General features: G+C 40.7%; 5 protein-coding genes across 6 annotated transcripts; all 5 read left to right on the forward strand.

The window, feature by feature from the left end:
• The first annotated feature begins 4,951 nt into the window (after positions 1-4,951).
• Positions 4,952-6,546, forward strand: Osi18 (DUF1676 domain-containing protein Osi18). Its single transcript, XM_017071300.4, has 2 exons — positions 4,952-5,482; positions 5,806-6,546. The coding sequence occupies exons 1-2, from the start codon at positions 5,041-5,043 to the stop codon at positions 6,282-6,284; spliced, it is 921 nt and encodes a 306-aa protein (XP_016926789.3). The 5' UTR covers positions 4,952-5,040; the 3' UTR covers positions 6,285-6,546.
• A 2,859-nt stretch (positions 6,547-9,405) lies between these two features.
• On the forward strand, positions 9,406-11,258 carry Osi19 (DUF1676 domain-containing protein Osi19). Of its 2 annotated transcripts, none has more exons than XM_036818932.3 (4): positions 9,406-9,680; positions 9,993-10,269; positions 10,351-10,532; positions 10,857-11,258. In XM_036818932.3, exons 1-4 carry the CDS (start codon positions 9,480-9,482, stop codon positions 10,995-10,997), a joined length of 801 nt encoding a protein of 266 aa, XP_036674827.3. In that variant the 5' UTR covers positions 9,406-9,479; the 3' UTR covers positions 10,998-11,258. The 2 variants fall into 2 exon arrangements, with proteins under 2 accessions (XP_036674827.3, XP_036674828.3); XM_036818933.3 differs by having other exon boundaries at positions 9,993-10,242.
• Positions 11,259-14,524: 3,266 nt separating this feature from the next.
• Osi20 (DUF1676 domain-containing protein Osi20) lies at positions 14,525-15,846 on the forward strand. The gene is made up of 2 exons (XM_017071299.4): positions 14,525-15,033; positions 15,092-15,846. The coding sequence occupies exons 1-2, from the start codon at positions 14,631-14,633 to the stop codon at positions 15,517-15,519; spliced, it is 831 nt and encodes a 276-aa protein (XP_016926788.3). The 5' UTR covers positions 14,525-14,630; the 3' UTR covers positions 15,520-15,846.
• A 624-nt stretch (positions 15,847-16,470) lies between these two features.
• On the forward strand, positions 16,471-17,435 carry LOC108016002 (protein D1). Its single transcript, XM_036818934.3, has 2 exons — positions 16,471-16,637; positions 16,895-17,435. The coding sequence occupies exons 1-2, from the start codon at positions 16,473-16,475 to the stop codon at positions 17,393-17,395; spliced, it is 666 nt and encodes a 221-aa protein (XP_036674829.3). The 5' UTR covers positions 16,471-16,472; the 3' UTR covers positions 17,396-17,435.
• Positions 17,436-18,506: 1,071 nt separating this feature from the next.
• On the forward strand, positions 18,507-19,425 carry LOC108016028 (protein D2). Its single transcript, XM_017082622.4, has 2 exons — positions 18,507-18,684; positions 18,746-19,425. The coding sequence occupies exons 1-2, from the start codon at positions 18,604-18,606 to the stop codon at positions 19,226-19,228; spliced, it is 564 nt and encodes a 187-aa protein (XP_016938111.2). The 5' UTR covers positions 18,507-18,603; the 3' UTR covers positions 19,229-19,425.
• Positions 19,426-20,118: the final 693 nt, after the last annotated feature.

Consider the following 20,118-nt stretch of genomic DNA (forward strand, 5'->3'; position numbering starts at 1 on the left):
AATGCAATCTATAAAAATGTGAGCACTTGTTTAACAAAAATTAAATCAATTTCTTTATACTGATCCCTTCAAAGGTTTGTAATGCTTTAGTGTCCTATATAGGCCTAACAATTATAGCCATTTATATACCAATATGAAAAATTTGTTCCTTTGTTTACGAGAAATCGAGAAATGTAGCTAATTAAATCATCAAGCACACATATACAAATTTACAAATATGTAAAATAGCAATGTTAACCGGAAAATCGAAGATAAATTACCCAGGAAATACTAACTATAAAGAGTATTCCAATGATTTCGATACATTACATTCGTTCAAAATTTATAATTAAATTCGAATTTACCAAATTTCTGTTTAACAAAGATCACTCATGTATTTTTTGAAATGAATTTCTTCGAAACACACACATGACGCATATACAAGCCAAGTCAAATTGACCTGGGGGCTTAGTCTAATTTGGCATACATACCTATACGTCTTTGATTTCCAATGCCTGGCTATTGAATCAATGATGTTAATACAAGGCAATCTGCATGCATATTTTAGCAGTTTATATTTGGAACACACATGCTGGGAAATCACTCACTCAGACCAGCAGGTTCAATAATAACGTGTTTTCTTTGCATAAATCAAGGCATTTTTGGCCCAGCAGGAATTACGTCTAATTGTAGCTGGCAAACAGTCGAAATGGAAAGGAACCTATTTGCATAAACATATTTAACAGGCAGTGTATTGGCATTGGGGGGACTTTGATGTCTCCAAGACGAACACGACCTCATTAGAAATTAATATTTATGTAAATTCCAGACGCAATTAACACGCAAATGGCAAAGCTTTCACTTTCTTTCAGCATAAAAATTCCTTATGGCCCAAACGAAAAACAAAACAAAAAAAAAACCAAAAATACAACAAAGTGCGGAAGCGCAAGTAAGACATTAAGATTCGTGGGCCCAGCCAACTGCACTGACATCAAAACACCGATTGCCAAATTGGCAGCTCATTAAATGCCAAAGCAGCCAAGTACTTCAACTCGAAGTCCCCTGCTCTGCCCTTATAATTTCCGAGGGCTTGGCTAATTTTGGCCCACCAAAATATTTCCGCTATTCGAACAATTTTTAATGAAATCCGGCTGCACACTCCAAGCGCTGTTAATTAATTCCAATGATATGAGCATCGATTTTATAATTTTCACGCTATCATTCACCTCCTTTAAAAACAAAGACCAAAACTAACTGAGACGGACGTTTGCTAAGATGTCTATTTATATTTATTCCATTGTTGGCATTGGAGGATTTATTTCCCCTATTGTTTCTGGAAGTCAGCAACAACAAATTCTCACTTGAGGAAATATTTTAATAGGAAGTTGTACATAAACTGTGTTCTAATTACGGTTTTATTGAAGGATTTAATAATACTGGCTGTCAATTTGAGGTTATAAATACAAAGGGCATGCAAAATATTTATGTTGCAAACGGATACCATTTGCCAAACTTTAAGGTCGTTTATTTTTGATGTCGAGCTAGGCTTTTGGCAGTTGCGGAATTATGTCATATACTTGTAGAACACATTGAATATTAAATACTTGTTATGTAAAATGCTGATAAACAAATACTTGAAATCTTGATTCTACTCTATACATCTAGGATATTTTGATACCTTGTTGATAAATATTCAATTTAAGTGAGATTTATCACCCATCTTAAATACATATTAATATAACATAAATAATAAAAACGTGTGCTATAATTAAAACAAAATATAATTTACCTTCGCAATGTCAGGGTTTCCCAAAGTCTTGGTATAGATTGACCCAAAATGTAAGAGAATGGACTCCAAAACATTCCTTATTGCTTAAGGTACATTTTCATTTAATTTAGGTAATCAAATATCTTATTTATTCTCAGGTTAAATGGCAATTGTAATTTACCTTTAACCTTTGTTTTCTTTTTTTGCAGCTATAGCTACTGTGGCTTTAAACAACGTTTATTATACATATATTTACATTTTGACTACGTCTAGGTTTTAGATGAAATGATATAATTTGATTGCCTTTAAGAATTTCAGGGAAGCTAGGATACTCCAGGTGTTACTCTAGGAGTTCAGTTGGGTTTGAGGGTAGAAATTTGTTTCTTTCTGACAGAAAAAGAAGACATTCTAGGAGAATGTGTCTGATGGTGGCTTTGGTGTTGCAGCGCTCACATTGCGGTTTTGTTTGTTTGCTTGTTATATGTTCACGTGTGAGCTTGGAGTGGAAACGTAACCGTGAGAACTTTACCAAGTCCTGGCTGTTAAAGTTATTGTTTTAATGTTGTAGTTTTTGCTGGGGTTGGTAAAGTTATAGTAGTCTCATGCATTTTTCCATAAAGATGCAAATTGTTTTTATACCCATTACTGGTAGATTATACGGTATACTACATTCGTCGGAAAGTATGTAACAGGTAGAAGAAAGCAATTCTGATCTCATGAAGTATATATATTCTTGATGTGATGTGATCCTGACACACTAGTCGATCTAGCCATGTCCGTCTGTCCGTCCGTCTGTCCGACTGTCCGTATGGGCGCTGAGATCTTGAAAACTATAAGAGCTAGAATGTTTGGATTAAGCATGCAGATTCATGGGCTTCTTACTCAGCGCAAGTTTGTTTCAGCAGGGTACCACGCCCACTCTAACGCCCACAAACGACCATAACACTAAAACCCGTCACAATTTATAACAATTTGTAAAAATTGAAATTAGATTTTGCTCTTATTGTCAATACCCCCACCAACATACCAAAAATCCAAATCGGACTATTCATTTAAAAGGTATATCCAAATAATAATCACTATTTTGCAAATTCAATGGAGATTGCAAACCACATGCACCAAATCAGCTCTTTTCACTATTTCGCCACCAAGCCGCTATGGGCGCTATAGGCTAGTTGGCGCTATAAGCTCGGTGGCGCTACAGGCTAGATGACGCTATAGGCTAGGTTGCGCTTTAGGCTAGATGTGTTAGTGAGAAAAGCAGATTTGCTGCAAGGATATTTCAATCCCTCTGGTACTCCCTTTAGCTGAGTAACGGGTATCTAATAGTCGAGGCCATCGACAATACGTTTTCTCTTGTTTTATGTTCGACTGGTGGCTGTTTAGAATACTTTGGAATCGTGTGGTATAGATGGATTGGTTGCTTATGTTGGCTATTGATTGCAGTTATGACAGTGAGCCCGAGCAAACTACGTATCTCTTCTTTTGTAATGCAGCGTTTTCGCAAGCTGCTTAAATAGCTGCCACTTCTGCCGTGAATATAGACTCTATATTATAGAGCTATGTGCTGGTAAGAGTGCTGCTTTTATTATACGTGTGCCTGTAGTGCTACTAAAAGATACTCCGTGTCCGGACTTGAAGCTATCTGTGTATATAAATGAATAGGTATTGTAGTGCTCTTAAGGGAGTGGAATTTCATTTGAAATACAGTTGAAGGAGTGTTAGATTTAGTTGAGTAATGTAATGTTAAGTGTATTTAATCTTCTGAAGAGGACCAAGGTGGATGTTTTGTTTCCTTGATTTAACTGGAGTGTTGAATTTTACACTCTAGTAAATGAGTATTGAAACATAATTTAGAATTGAAAGGATTCGGGGTTATCTTTTGACATTATTTATCTTTTGTAGGACGATTTGAAGTGCCGTGTACTTGGCGAATGAGAAAACCTTTCAAATCCACGCAGTGGTCATCTCAGGTCTAGTCTCGATAGGCGTTATATCGGCTTCAAGTAGAAGGTAATTTGTTGGAGTTGTACGGTGTGCTCCAAAAGCAAATCTTAAAGCTGCATGGTAAATAGTTTTCAGTTTCCTTAGATATGAGGGTGGGCTATACAAAATCTTAAAAAATGCTAATATTAAATGTTAAATGAGTCTATTTAAAAAAAAAATTTTATCGTAACCCACAATAAAAATCTTATTCTTAACTGACTCCCAACAAAATAATATGATATTCTATAAAAAGAACAATTGGCTTCAAGCTTAACTTGGTTAAAAATCAATAACGAGAAATCTTTGGTTAACGCAAGAACTTTTTCGACAAACAATGAAAATGGTAACCGAACTATTTACACTCTATAATGTCCCATGACATTTTATGTCACTCGGAAGATATAATATGATTAAAAACTTCAATAAAGTACAGATTACTCTAATAGTTTTAAATCAACATCAGTAATAAAAAAACTATTAAACAGTTATTATTCCTTTGATTATAGACTTAGATCGCAGATGCCACAATCAACTGCTTATTGGCCATAAAGAATTCTTGCTAAAGTGTCTTTGATGGTTATTTGATACTTCGAATATTGAATATAATAGCAAACTAGAATGCAAATATAGCATTAAGAGAGGAAATCAAAGCGACTCGCTTCACAATAGAGAGCCAAATGTATTTTTTCTGCTTCAGTGGTCAGCAGGTGCAGCTAACTGCCCACAGAGGGGGTATCGGTAATCCGGGCAGCTGGCGAAGAAACGAGCGCTGGGAGAGTCGTATTCTAATTGGGTTTCCAGGCACGCACCTCGGATTGCTGGGCACTTGATTTTACGAGCGGAGTCCCCGGCCGTCGATGCAGAAGAAGCCATCGAATAACTTTCAATTATGTGCGGCACATTAGAGGGGTATTATGTGGGAAATCGTCACGAGGAATTCCTCCGGCAAATAGAACAGCGTGCCCATAAATCGCTTGCGTGACCCAATAGACCATAATTTGGGAACAGAATCAGAAGCCAGAAGCAGTTAGGGCCATGCCTGCACAGAGGTGAAACTCAGGTGGTCAACTTGCGCTTTCCATGACTTTGACAACAAAGCGAAATGGTCGCTAAAGCTGGAGCCCAAAGCGGTGGGCAGAAAGATCCAAGTGTACGCACTGGCATACGCAATTCAATTAGCAAAGTGCCGCCGTATAAAAACCAAGCGGTGCCCGTGCGACATTTGCATAACCCGCTGAGTGGCCAACGCGTGCGCACCACCGAACCAGAGAGCGAGTTGGGGACTAACCACAACCACCACCGAAAGGATGAAGAGCACCGCCGCCTGTCTGATAGTCGCCCTTGCGGCGCTGTCCGCCGCCCACTCGGCGCCCACCGAAGGTCACCGGGCGCCTCAAACCGCCACCCAACTGGCCCTGGACATGTACCACGGTTGCCTCAAGGACCTGAGTGTCTCCTGTGTGCGTCCCAAGGCCCTGCAGTGGTTCAACTCGGCTCTCCAGCAGCCGGAGGTGCGGATCACCGAGCGCCTGTCCATCCTCCGCACCTCGGAGAAGGTCGAGTCCCGATCCCTGAACCCGGAGGAGCGTCTCTTCGACGACATCGACGGCTATCTGGCCAGCCATTCGCTGAGGATCCAGGCCCCGGAGTACTTCCGCAGCCCGGAGGCGCGCTCCCTGGTGCCCGACTTCCTCATGTCGAATCCCCTCACCCAGGGCGGAGTCATTCCCCTGGCAGCTGCCAACGAAGGTGCGTATAGAATAGAGGAATTTATTAGTTGAGTTTTATAAAAGTCTCTAAAAATGCTAGTCTCATATAATAACAATATACATTCTATAAATACACATGAAGAAATTTTTAAAAATGCAAAGAAAACCCTCCACCATATGAAAACTTGGTTCTGTTTATTTAGAATGTATAATATAACTTAACCTTTTAAGTTAAGGTAAATCTTGTTGATTTCTATAACATTTTAATTTTAAAGAATAATATATTTTGGTTGATAATGATATTTTTTGAAGAAAAAACTTTATATTACCTCATACTTAACCCAATTTTTTGTACTTTCCCAGGACGTGGCATGATCCGCAAGGCAATTCTACCCTTCCTGCTGGGTCTGAAACTGAAGACCACTGTGCTGGTTCCCCTGGCTCTGGGACTCATTGCCCTGAAGACCTGGAAGGCCATGACTCTGGGCCTGCTTTCGCTGGTTCTGTCTGGCGCTCTGGTTATTTTCAAGATTGCCAAGCCCAAGATCGTCAACTACGAGGTGGTGCACTATCCCCACCATGTTGACCATGTGGTGCCCCATCACATTGAGCACGTTGTACCCCACCACATCGAGCATGTGGTTCCCCATCACATCGAGCACATTGTTCCGCATCACATCGACCACCACCTGGAGCACCACATCGACCACCATGTGGACCTGCCCGTGGAGCACATCGAGCATCTGGAGCACCCTTCGCCCGCCTGGGATCCCCACGCCTGGGCCCGATCCTCGCAGGAGCCCCAGGACGCCCAGGACTTGGCCTACGCGGGTCAGAAGTGAGCCTGAGACCAAAAACCAAAACCCCTTTACGAAATTCGGCCAAACTGCAACCTTATTTATTTCGCTCTAAGTTAAGTAGTTGAAACGCACGGCGCTCGGCGTATTGTTTATTTATTTATTTATTGAGAAGTGTACAAAGCAAAAAACCATAAAAAAGAACAAAACCCCCAAGGCGTTTTAAAAGGTACTAAGTGGGAATTAGCTTGGTATCCTTTTGTGTAAATATTTCTGCAATAAAAGCATGCAAAAATAATGTGTCTAATTGAAGGCTTTTTTTGGAGTTGCTACCCCAAAGAGAAAAGGGGAAATTAACCCCAAAACTTTTCTAATGCGCAAGGTTTCCTTTTAGAGAGGTTCGTAGATTAAATACCACAGAATAATGAGTGCAACTTTTCTCCAAAGTGCCTGATAAAAATGCCAATGAGCTTTCATGTTAAATTCAACAAACTTTCCAGGAGGTGAAAACAGCGAATAGGAGAAAACCACCGAGGCCCCTTTAATGGAATGCACACATTTTATATGCCAGGTAGAAAAGTCTTCTGTATACTGAAAATACCCTACGAAATGGGCAGTATATGTTTTTAGCTTACCTGAAGAAGATAATGTCTTAATGCTAAATTTTCCCCCGTTTTATTAATAGATCCCCTTCAAAATATTCAAGTGATAATAGCGGCACAATGCTTTCTAAATACCATATTTACCTACATCTAAATGGAAAATGCAAGTGCTATAGGATTTTTATTACCACAAGCATTACATGAAAGAATAAAAGTGTAATTTCCAAATTAATTAAACCAATATCATTTAAAAGCATATAAATATTTAATATTTTTAGCATACTTTCGGGAGACTTCATTGCCTCTCGCCACGGGGTACGAAATAAACCTAAAAGCCATATGGAACCATTTATTTATTGCATTCTTTTCTTACTTTCTGGCTTGCTGTCCATCGCAGAGAGAAAATCGATGGCCAGCGGTGCGGTCATATCAATTGCCAATGGCCACCCAATGAAACCGAGGCTTCACCTGGCGCAGGTGGGTTGGAAAGCTGCCGCAAACACACATCTCCTAGCCAAAATGTCGGCGGCGATGGCGTGAAACAATGCAAAATGGCAGTGGCGCCAACAAAAAAGCAGAGAATTCGACAGCAAAAAAAAACGTGAAATTGAAAAACAATATCGCCATTGAGCGACGACACTTCATTTATATTTAACGGCATGCACTTGGCCGCCATCGCTTGGCCATCGTTTCTACGCAACAATTTGGAATATGAAAAAGTTTTCCAATTTCATTGGCTCGAAAGAGAAATGCGACCGGAATGGTAAATTGTCCGCCAATGAAATGGTGAAACTTTTGACCAAGCCACACAATCGAAAACCGAAAAATGGCAGAAAGGCACTGGATCCACTATCAAATCAATTTTCATGGCGAACAACGCGTAATCAATGCACGAGATTCATATTTCAACCGTATTTCGAAATTCAGCGCATGACTTGGATTAAACGGAGGAGCGGAGGTGGGCATGTCACTTTCGCTTTCGTTAAGGAAAAACACTTTCTATTTCGCTGACATGTAGGTGGTCACTTTTTTTGGCCACCGACCAACAGAAGTCCATTGATCCGCTTCCATATTTCCATCTTCCCCAATTAATAATTATTATTATGACTTGAGTGTCGTAATTAGTTTGCGCAATTCGGCGTGAGCCGGTCGTATAAAATTATGTGTTGCAATACTTTAATTGCTAGTTTCTTGTGGCCAATAAACGGTTTATAACCACACGAGGTCCCTGGGATTACCTCCTATTATGAGGTTATGATTATTATTAATTCAGAAACGAATTTTCACCATAATAGCCAATTAAAACTTTTCAAAGACCAGCTAATCGATTTTCAGTTTGCAAAAGGGCCAGGAGAAACACCTGTTTAACGCCTGAAAGTAAACAGGGAAAATGGGGAGAGTTGAACAATTGTTATTATAAACTTTAAGTTCATACTTTGTCCGCAACTTTATTTGCCTTACTCCCCTTTCGTCCCAGAAGTTTTTCACAAACAAAGTGAAACATTCTGCTTGCAGCGGAGTTTCTTAAATTAGTTGTTCTTACTCATTATGGTGCGTGAAGTTTAACTTGGGTCGACAAAATAAACAAGCTGTGCCATTCCTTTTTGCTTGGATAAATGCCATTGCATCAAGGATGCTTGCTAATTACCAAATGTAAGGGGGCAACTCTACTGTGACTAATTCAATCAGTTAGTGGTAATGCCCTTTCCCTATCCTTCCTGGATGGCACTTCATAATCTAAGAGCTGACTGCTGAATGGCATTCCAACACTTGGAAAAATGTGAGAAACACTTATCAAAAGAATTTAAACACTTAAGTTGTAACTTATTTAAACCGATATATTTTAAAATAATTTAAAAAAATATATGTTGAATTATTAGGGTTCTTTGCTTTTATTCATGAATGCGAAATGTATATGTCACATATTTATCGACTTAATAATTTATTCCTCTTAAGGATAAAGAATAACTTACTGGTCGAAAATAATAATTATATAAATTAACAGTATTCGAAGACGTATTAATGCTAAATATGATTAAAACTCATCTCTTATAGTTCTTGAGATAGAGGAACTCAAACACTAAAGACCAAGGTCATGAGAATTTTCTATCCTCTCTTAAGTTATAAGATACTCTTATTAATCCTATAAACTAAAGCCTATGTTAAAATAAATGTTTTATTAATGTAATGGGAGTAATAGATGGAAACATTAACCTGATCACAAAATTTAGTGTGTGTTAATGAATAAAAACAATCAAGTAACGACATTTTCAAAAATAAATATACACTTTAAACATGTATATCTTCGAGTGCAGCCATCCACCCACATAGAAAACTCTCGGATGCGAGCGGCACGCGTTCGAAATAAAGCCACATTAAGCATACGACACGTGGTGCGCCGGGGCACGCACACAGGCGAAGACTACAAACTTGGAGCGGCTCTGTCGCCGCTCGCTTCATTCAAGTCTTCTGCGGCCGTTCTCCGTTTCTTTCGCCCAGCCATTCGGCAGCGGACGAGTTAAAGATCCACTGAGTATAAAAATCGTGAACAATAGAAAAACGATTATTAAACGCAATTGTGCCAGCGCAGAGGCGAGTTGTGTGTTGACCAGCGGAAACAAAGAACCTGAACAGCGAAATGGCCAAACTGCTCCTTGTGATCGTTGGTGTGGCGGCCCTTGTGGCGGCGGGACAGGCGGCAGGTGGCTCCACCGACCAGCTGCAGCGGCTCATCGCCGAGGAGCAGAGCAAGTGCGCCAGTGGCCAAGACTCCATGGCCTGCATCAAAGAGCGGGCCATGCGGTTCGTGGACAACGTGATGAGCAAAGACAGCTACCAGGTGAGCTTGGGAATCACCAATAAGAGTGCAGGATTAATTGAATTAATTAATGATAATTAAATTTCAATATTATTTTGAGCATTTTATTCTTTCTACCTAAAGTTTATATTCCCTTCTGGATATTGGATAATATTAAATCTAAACTTAATTTTCGAATTCAGTTATTTTACATTTCTTAACAAAGCACTTTATGTTAGGTTTAAGGATGAGTCCAGAAATCTCATACTTACATATAAAGCTTTTGAAAAGTTTTACTACATCATCTTAAGATCTGTTAAGTTCTTATAAACAATCCATACGTGTCCGATATAGATTTCCAACCTGGAGGTGCGCTCCAATGGCCAGAAGACCACGCCAGTCAGCGAAGCCCGTGCCAGCAGTGCCGATGGATTCATGGATGCCGTGGAGAACTACATTCTGGGACACGATGTCAGCATGGACTTGCCCTTGGCCAATGCCAAGGTCACCGTCTCGGCCCGCAACCTCGTTAACGACCAGCTGAGCCTGAACCTCCAGCTGAATGGCGACGAAGGCGATGAGGGCACCGATGTCGAAGCCAGGGGTAAGAAGGGCAACATCTTCAAGAAGGGTGGGTTCACTTTCCGCATGCCTCTTTGCCACTCGAATCACTTAGCACCTACTAACCCTTAACGCAATCTTAATGATCCAGGAAAGAAGCACCGTCTCCGTAAGCTGGCCATGCCCATCCTGGTGCTCATCCTGCTGAAGGCCATCACCGTGATCCCCATGGCCATTGGCATCCTGAAGATCAAGGCCTTCAACGCCCTGGCCCTGGGCTTCTTCTCCTTCATTGTCTCGGTTGGTTTGGCCATTTTCCAATTGTGCAAAAAGGTAAGCCGGCCTCGGTATTAAAACGCCTCTCCAATTGTCTTCCAGGCATTCGCTGGATGTGGTAATTAGTCAGCGTTTTGTGTGTTGGGATGATGTTGGGCGTGGAGTTCGAAGCAATTAAGTGTCGTTTGTAATGCATGTATGTATAAGAAGTCGAGAGGGCGGCAGCAGCAGGGTAAGTCGAGCCAGAATCCTCGCCCACACTCTCCCGCTCCCAACCAAACCACAAAACTGACTACCCAACCAACACTAGCAATTAGAATACTCACGACACACATTAACTCTTCATTAATGATTTATAATTTCCATATTTGTGGCCTCTAGATCGCCCATGATCATCACCACACCGCCCACATCACCGCCCATGGTCCTTGGGACGGTCGCTCCTTCGGCTCTGTTCCTGTCCCCGTGGTCGAGCAGCCCCAGAAGCTGGCCCAACCCCTGGCCTACCAGGCCTACGCCTAAGCCCCAATGATGAATCCCTGAGAACCAAGTGGAGCAGAGCAGCTTGAAGCCAACAAGTGGTCGCAAAAGCACAGCATCATTTGTTAATTGTTAGGAATATGCTGTGACTTTGGCCCACTTTTCCATTTTCCCTGCGCTGCTCAATCGTTAGACTTTACTTATAATATTTATTAACTATTTATTGAAAACAAGAGATTAAGAAAACAGAGAAGCAAAGCACCAAAATAAAGTAGCAAAATAAATGCCTTGAATATGCTAAAATCGATTTCATTCCTTGAAGGCATGGGTGGAGGTCAGCATCTAAATTCAGATTAAAGATTTAACCCACGGATTTTGGCCAAAAGCAGATTGCGGCTAAAACCACACCGGTTGAATGCCTGGGCCAGCAGGCCTAATTAACGGTTTCACCCCTCGGCGGTGTTCTCAGAGTCTCGGCCAATTTCACTTGGCATACAATATGTATAAGCCATCGCCGGCACAGCAATTGTGTCCTAATTAGACAAATTTAATCCACACCAAACGCCGACCCTCGGCAGCAAATCCAATTAAATATTCCGCTCAAGTCGCTTTTGAGGCCCGGCTGGAAGAGTCGATTAAATTGATTAACTGCATATAATTTAAAAATTTAAATTTCCTCTTTTCACTTGTGCGAAAGTCGCCAGGCATCGGAGAGTGAAAGTCTTTCCACATTCTTTGCCCGATGAGTGAGGGCCAAGGGCCAATAGATCAGGGACATTTCCCGTCCTGACTTCTGCTCACTGGGGCATATGTCTCGCAGTAGACACAAATCGATGGGTGGCCCAAACGGAAAGTGAGAACTCACAAATAAATCCCTGTCATGAAAGCTAGCCTCAGCTTTGATTACGCTCATATGCACCAAGAAGATTTTCGCTGGAATTTGCCAAAAAATAAAAGAGCTAAGGGACGACCTTTTCTATTTCGACGAATTCGTACCGCTACATTGAAAGGCTTTTGAAAAAATGTATTTTGCTATATTTTTAAATGTTTAATAAATTGTCTGGAGTGGAAATCCCTATCCCTCTTATTATTTAATTTCACATATTTTTAAGAACAAATTTGCTATAAAACAATTGTTAAAAAAATATTGATCTAATTGTGATAAATTTATGTTTTATTAGTTTATTGTTAATAAACATAATTCCTGATGCTTTATAAAAACAAACATGATATAAAAGTAAATTTATACACCCGTTTCTAAAATACTGGCAATCAACCAATCTTTAAAAAAATGAATACAATCTATCGGGGGTGCCACAGTCATCACAGAGCGCCGATTCAGCGCAAGTTTCTCATGCATCAATATAAATTTTACAAGACTTAGCGCTGAATTGATTTCTGGGGCATCCCTATATATCTGATTTCACTATAACCTATAGGTTAAAAACGTATACAAAAAAATCTTATTTTAAAACATCTAAATTTATCGCAATGGAATAAAATTGTGGCATCAACTGTTGCGCTCTTAAATTATTTTATTTCCAAGAACATTTGAAAATAAATTTGTCTTATTTTACTTTCAATTTATGGATGAGATAATTGCATACATTTCAATAGACTCAAATTGAAGGCTTTCCGAGGGTCAAGCATCAATTTTCAATGCATGTAAGTATGTTTTGGAAGCCAGCAAAGTGTGAATATTGGCATAATATAGGCACATTCGGGCACTGGCCTCTCGCCGCTGGCAGAATTTCACAGAATTTAAGCCAATTTATCAGGTGAGTGAACCGGTGTCGGAGGAGTTTGAACAGGGATTCCGGTGGTGTGGGCACACACCTAGACAGGTGGTGGTGCTGTTAACGCTGTTTTGGTCAGCACACCATCATCAACAGCATCGAGTTGAAGCCAAGACACGGGCATATGGAAATTTATCGCACCACATTCAAACCTTTTTTGGCACGATCCAAGCAAAAGCGTGGCGCTAGTGAAATAAACATTAAGCTGCCCATCAATTTCTTATATCGTAGGATACGAGTGTTACACATTAAAATAACATGTCGCTGGTATAAACACAAAGAGACACCTTTTGAATTATTTAAACTGACCATTAGATAATCTATGATGATTTCCTCAACTTTGGCAGGCAAAACAAAGATGTCCGATTGTATAATATGCTGGTGTTTTCAAAAAAGTACGTACATACTTTTTCTAAGTCAAAACATCAATCTTTCATTAACACATTTGTAAATTTCACATATTGATTTTTGGCTCAAATAATTTTTAACAATTTGTTTAATATTAATTTTTTACTCCAAAACAAGTTGTATTTTGTAAAATTTTGGAATATTTTTAGTTTTAAGAAGTTAAATTGTTAATAATTTTAAGCAATCCTAAGTTTATACTTATTTCAATTTTAACTGTTACATCTAGTAAAGTTCATTTCGGGATGGTCATATTGAGGAAATAATGGCACAAGCATGGACAGGAACTCCCTTTTATGTAAATCACTAAAAAGTGTGTCACCTAAATATATGAGGCACAAATAAAATCGAAAATCAATTTCGTAATCTGAAGAAAAGCAAACAAAATAATAAGTTGAAGCGCCTTCGAAATCGAAGAAACAGTTCCGCTTACAAAAAAAACACAAACGTATCAAATCTAGCGAGGAGTCAATACCAAATCGTAGTTGAGTTCCGTACTGATTTCTTGTATCGAAATTTGACACAATACGCCGAAGTATGTACGTGTCTTCGATTTGGCTTTCTTGCGGACGGTCGCGTAAGAGTAATGGGCCTGCATACTAATAGCAAACAAGAGTTATTTCCATCGAGGCGTCAATAATGCAACTTTGGCTGGTGGGAGGGTTAGGTGGGCCATGTGTCTGAGGCCGATATGGAAAGCGAGAAAGCTTGAGGGGCAACCCAGTTAATAGAGGAGAGGCTACTGTTTTAAGGCTGGGTATTAGAAGAGGGCAAAGGGTATACTGCATTTGGCTTATATCTATAGCTGCATCAAATATGTGGCTTTCCAGGACTCTATTGGATTGAAGAATCCATCTTAGGTTAAAGGATCAATTCACCCAATATCATGAGTTATCATAGATCTCTTTTTTATGATACTAACAATTCTATTTGGTAAAACGTATTTAAATTGAGATGGTAAGGTTCGCCCCAAATCCCTCTTTACAACAAAAAATATAATAATATATTTAAAGGTTTCGGATTTCGAGACAGTAATCTTCTAGCGAAAGCACTATCTACTGTATCAGAAGAAAATTCCCTCTAGTTAAATATGTAAGTTCTGGTAACAGTAGTTATTTGAATTGAAATTGAGAAAACAGGTACTTAATATTCGTGACACTCCCCCATTGCGTTCTTGTTTTCTTTTCATTTTTTTTTGTGAAAAACTTTGGCCACTTGCTTTCCGTAGACTTGGCCCGGGGCTCGACTTTCGTCGCTCGTCACTAGCTGCGTTGGGCTGTCCAAAAACCGAGTTGTGCACTCCAAAAAACCAGCACGGGTCTCTTTGACGCTCTCGGGGAGCGGCAGTATAAAACCCGAAACGATCGGCAAATCATCCAACATTGTCGCCGCATCGACTCCACAGTGAACACTACGCGCTCTGGTAGTGTTAAATACATCAATTTACAATTGTAACTAATCGATTGGAGACACAATGGCTTTCCGTTTCTCGTCCTTGCTCGCGTTCGGGTGTGCCCTGCTGCTGGTGGCCTCGACGGCTGTGTCCGGAGCCGCCATCGAGAACGCGGTGACCCCGCGCATCCACAGCTCCGACGAGCTGATCTCGACCATTGTGGATAAGTGCTTCCATGCCAATGCCATGCATTGCCTGAAGGAGAAGGTGCTCAGCTACCTGGACACGGTGGCCAATGTGGAGGAGGAGGTCAGCGGACGTGCCCTGAGCGACGATGTCATCGATAAGGTCATTGTGGATCGTCTGGGCCGCATTCTGAACACCAACGAGATGAGGCTGCAGCTGCCGCAGACCTTCTTCGCTGGCTCCGTGGTGACCTACCGCTCGGATCGCGGCTTCGATCTGGAGCTGCCCAGGGAGGAGGGTCAGTAGTCATGGAATGCCACCCTAAGCACTTGCTAATTCTTAAAAAATCCCTTCAGGTCGCGCTGAGAAGAAGAACAAGGACAAGCTGTTCCTGCCCATCCTGCTGCTGATGAAGTTCAAGCTGAAGGTGATCATGCCCATCCTGCTGGCCCTGATCGGTCTGAAGGCCACCAAGGCTCTTATTCTGTCCAAGATTGCCATCAAGCTGGTCCTTGGCTTCCTGATCTACAACCTTATCCAGAAGTTGGGAGGCATGAAGATGAACATGGTGCCCATGCCCGCTCCAGTTCCGGCCAGCGAATACGGAGTGCCCAGCACCACGGCCTCTTCCTACGATCCCAGCAGCTGGGAACCCATGAGCGGAGGTCCCTATGCCCGTTGGGACTCGCAGAACCTGGCCTACAGCTCGTACCACCCCAGCAGCTCGTCGTCCCACTCGTCTGGATCCTCGGGCTCTTCGTCCAGCTACAGCTCGTCCTCTTAAAGGGGGAAAGTAATTCGCCCCATTGTACATACCAAGGATATTAGTGGTCCTTCCTAGGAGGGATCACTGCGAGTCACACAGACCAAATGGAACCGGAACCTGCCCAGGCCATAATTGTAGTTGTTAAGGGTTAAGCACTCGAGAGTTTTAGCCATTCTTCAGCTGTAACCACTCCCCCACTTAGCCTGATTTTCTCCTCTTCATACCATCTTCTTTTTCATCGACTATTTGTCCTTTTGCCTACGTCACTTTGTCACAAATCGACCAAAAATCAAACTGAATTGAATTAATATTTATTTAATTTATTAAAAATGCAAAAATTTAAAACGTGCCTTTACTTATTGATTACGCAGTTCGTGCATACTGGGTGTGGGTTTTGGGAAACTTAATTAAAATGAACGCAAATTACGCTTTCTTAGGAAATTGTGATACCACAGTTACCAAAGTTGTGGTATTATGATAAGCTGATTACAATTTTTCAATAATTTCACTGGTAGTGAAAAGAAATATTTTTTAGGTAAAAGGATAGTTTTACACCACAACTTGGTTTACAATATTAATAATTAAAAAACCTTCTTAAAATTATTTTAGGATGGTCACTTATACCTTGCAAAGCAAGTGTACTCCAGATTTGCATGTTAAAGAGTCAGCGGCACTTAGCTTAATAGTCTGTCAAATAAATGAGGTACTAACTGATATTGTGTTGAATGTTCTAGAACCCGCCAGCACGCAAGTGCTGTGGGTGGTGGTAGAACACCACTAATTGGCCGTCGTCACGACAATTTATTTTATGAAGTTTTAGGAGAGTAGCGAATGACAGATTACCTAATTTTAAAAAGTAGTTACAGCTGTTTTTGCTGGTCAATTGGCCAGGTAGAATCCATCTGTTGGATGGACTAGGTATTTAAGTCCAGCAAGACCCGGATTTGTAGTCAGTAAAACCTTGCTACACAATGTTGACCAGCCTATGGATTCTACTTTTCTTGAGATTTGGCCCAAGCTTGAGCCTAAGACATATCAGGGGAGATCATCAGTCGGACACGGAAGTTAGCAAGTTCATGAGGACCCTAGATGTGATACCAGATGTAATCCAGATCGGACCTCAGGAATTCTTGAATGTAAGTAAAGACAAAGGATTTTGACAAAACAGTCAACCAAATTTATAAATAACAAAAAAGGGTTGAAGGATTTAAAAACACAGTAATCAAAAACTTTGAAAACTGATACAACTTGGCTCCTTTTAAAGCCTTTAGTAGTAAGTCAAGAAAGTAATATTTTTACGCCCAGAATAGTAAAGTTCTACCTACAAAATTGCTATTCCGGGTGGGTAATTTTTAATAAGATTTTTTCCATTGTCTCGCTGTTCAAACAAAAGGTCACATACCACGGCCAAGTAGCAGCACATTGTGGAGAGTTACTAGAGCCCATGCAAGTACGCGATGAACCCTCCTTAAAATGGCCCGCTGAACCGGAAAACTACTACACACTGCTGATGGTTGATCCGGACGTACCCAACGTCATAACGCCCACGCACCGGGAGTTCTTGCACTGGATGGTGCTGAACATACCCGGCAATCGACTGGCACTTGGCGATGTGCGCGTGGGATACATGGGACCCACTCCGATGAGGGGGACCGGAACCCACCGGTTTGTCTTCCTGCTCTACAAACAGAGGGATTACACCAAGTTTGACTTCCCAAAGCTGCCCAAGCACTCGGTAAAGGGACGTAGTGGGTTTGAAACGAAACGATTCGCAAAGAAATATAAACTTCGGCATCCAGTGGCTGGGAACTTCTTCACAGCCACCTGGAGCGCCGATGTTCCAGCCCTTATGAAGGTCATTTCACTCGGTGCACGCCAGGCCACGCAAACTTGAGTTAATAGTTTAGTTACTAATAAAAATGAAATAAAATGTACCCCGTAAAGGCCGATTTACATTAATTTTCTGTAAAGGTAGGATCAAGGTACGATTATTTCATATACCCACATATTGTGGTAAAACATTTAAAGGATTTTAAGAAAGCGGTAATTTTTATCCTGATCTAGGTATACATATTATAGGTATATTTAATGTGCAAGATTTCATGTCCATAGCTTTTACTGAGATGAGAGACATAGGATACAGACGTAAACGGATGATGGTCTCATATTTGAACGACGTTTTCATATTTTATGACAATTGCAAAATTTTCAAAACAATAACTTTCTCAATTAAGCTCCTTAAAGCAAATAATTCATTGGACAGATTAGAACAGGTTGGAAAGAAGCGTATCAGATCAGGACTACTAAGCTAGTCGATCTAGACATGTCTGACTGTTTGTCCGTATCTCGGAAACTATTACAGTTTTTTGGATGACCAGATAATGCAAAGATTCATTGAATGGGAAAAATCGTTTCACGACTTCGAAAACCCACAAAAGTTGACTATGAATACAGCTTCATTGCGTTAAATGCTGTGGCATACCCTACTTAACTTCACTGAGCTCTATAAAAAGCAAAAATAATCGGACACCTTTCCTGAGCTGATGCATTTCCATTGTTGCAGGTGGTATTATTATTTTAGTCAGTAGAGGAGATACTTCCATGTTCAGACAAAATTCCTAAAAATCCTCCGCACGTTAAAGATATTTTATTTTTGTGGGTGGGACGTGGAATGTAGAATATCTAATATTTTGACAATTAAACATAGTGTATATTTGTTTTGTATAGGAAATGATAGGAAACTCCACTTGGATTTAAATAGCAAATTCATTTACAAGAGAAGCACTTCTAACCGCCAGGTCATTTTTCTCATAAATTTCTAAGAAATCGTGATCCATCGAATAATATTTTTCGAGAATTTTAGGGGTGAAATTCTTATATTCTTAACTACAATACTGTGGAACCTGAGATTGATGGAAAGCAAGATTGAATTTATTCTCAAGAATTTATTACCTATTTATTTAGAAATCTGCTAATTACTTAAACATTTTTAAAATACTTTCACCAAGATTTATTTGAGAAAAATGTCGGTATTGAGGGATTGTTCACATACATAGGAATTTCGGACGTTTCAAATTTAAACTAAATCATTACTCACCAAAAATGTCCGAGGCCGCTGTATGCTTTTCGAAACACAAGATTGTCCCGGATATCTTGAAAACGTGCCCCACTAGTTTGCTTAAGGTAAGCTTGTCCATAGGTCACATAAAATGAGGCGTTTTACATTTTACATATATGCTTTCAGGTAACTTATGGCGGCGGTCAGGTGGTGGACATGGGCGGTGAATTGACGCCCACACAGGTGCAGGATCAGCCAAGGGTTGAGTGGGATGCGGATCCGAACGCCCTGTACACGCTAATCCTAACCGATCCGGATGCCCCCAGTCGCAAGGATCCCAAGTTTCGCGAGTGGCACCACTGGCTGGTGGTCAACATTCCGGGCAATCAAATTGAGAACGGCACGGTTTTGACCGCCTACGTAGGTTCCGGTCCGCCACAAGGCACAGGTCTTCATCGCTACGTCTTCTTGGTCTACAAGCAGGCTCAAAAGCTCACGTGCAACGAGCCTAAAATCCCAAAGACGAGCGGCGACAAGCGAGCCAATTTCAGCACCACCAAGTTCATGAGCAAGTACAAGCTGGGAGATCCGATTGCTGGCAACTTTTTTCAGGCACAATGGGACGAATATGTGCCCAAGCTATACAAACAATTGTCCGGCAAAAAGTAGCTCAAGTTTCTGGTGTCGGGGACAATTTGATTGGGATATTTTAATGTTATTGTTTTTGATTCCAAATCCACGAAAATCCGGCTGTGAAATAAAAAATACGTTACAAAATTAAAGTCCACAAGAATAAACATAACAATGAAGAACGCTATGGTTGAGTACCTCGACTTTCAGATACCCGTTACTCAGCTAAAGGGGCCAAAGGGAAATGGTCCCGCGATCTGAATATATGGTTATTTTGCCGGTATACAGATTTAAGCGCTATGGACGTTAGAGTAGGCGTGCAACTTTTTTTGGGTCAGTCGATAGGTGTTGATAAAACTAATACATTTCAGTAAAAATTTTTTTCTAGCATGAAAATTTTGGGTGCCACAGGCTTGGGCTTTTGGATCAATCGATAGGTATTGACGAGACTAATACCTTTCTAGCATAGAAATTGTGGGCGGCACAGGCCTGGCCGATTTTTGGGCGTTAGAGTGGGCGTGGCATATTCGCGTAACAAACTTGCGCGGCGTATAAGGCTACGGAATCTAAATCTGAAATCCCAACTCTCTGTCTTTGATCGTTTTTGAGATATCCGCGTTCATATTTACGATTTTTTAAGTTTGTGGGCGTTAAAGTGGGCGTGGCAATTTTTTTTTGGGTCAATCGATAGGTATTGATACATTATTACAATACATTTCAGCTAAAATTTTTATTCTAGCACTAAAACTGCATGCCAAATCCCAATAAGCTAGCTCTTATAGTTTCCGAGAACTCAGCGGACAGACGGACATGGCTAGATCGACTCGGCTAGTGATCCTGATCAAGAATATATATACTATATTGTGTAGGAAACGCCTGTTACATACTTTCCGACAAATGTAGTACACCCTTTTACTCTACGATTAACG

The sequence above is a fragment of the Drosophila suzukii genome, chromosome 3, assembly GCF_043229965.1.
Source record: "Drosophila suzukii chromosome 3, CBGP_Dsuzu_IsoJpt1.0, whole genome shotgun sequence".
NCBI lineage: Eukaryota > Metazoa > Arthropoda > Insecta > Diptera > Drosophilidae > Drosophila > Drosophila suzukii.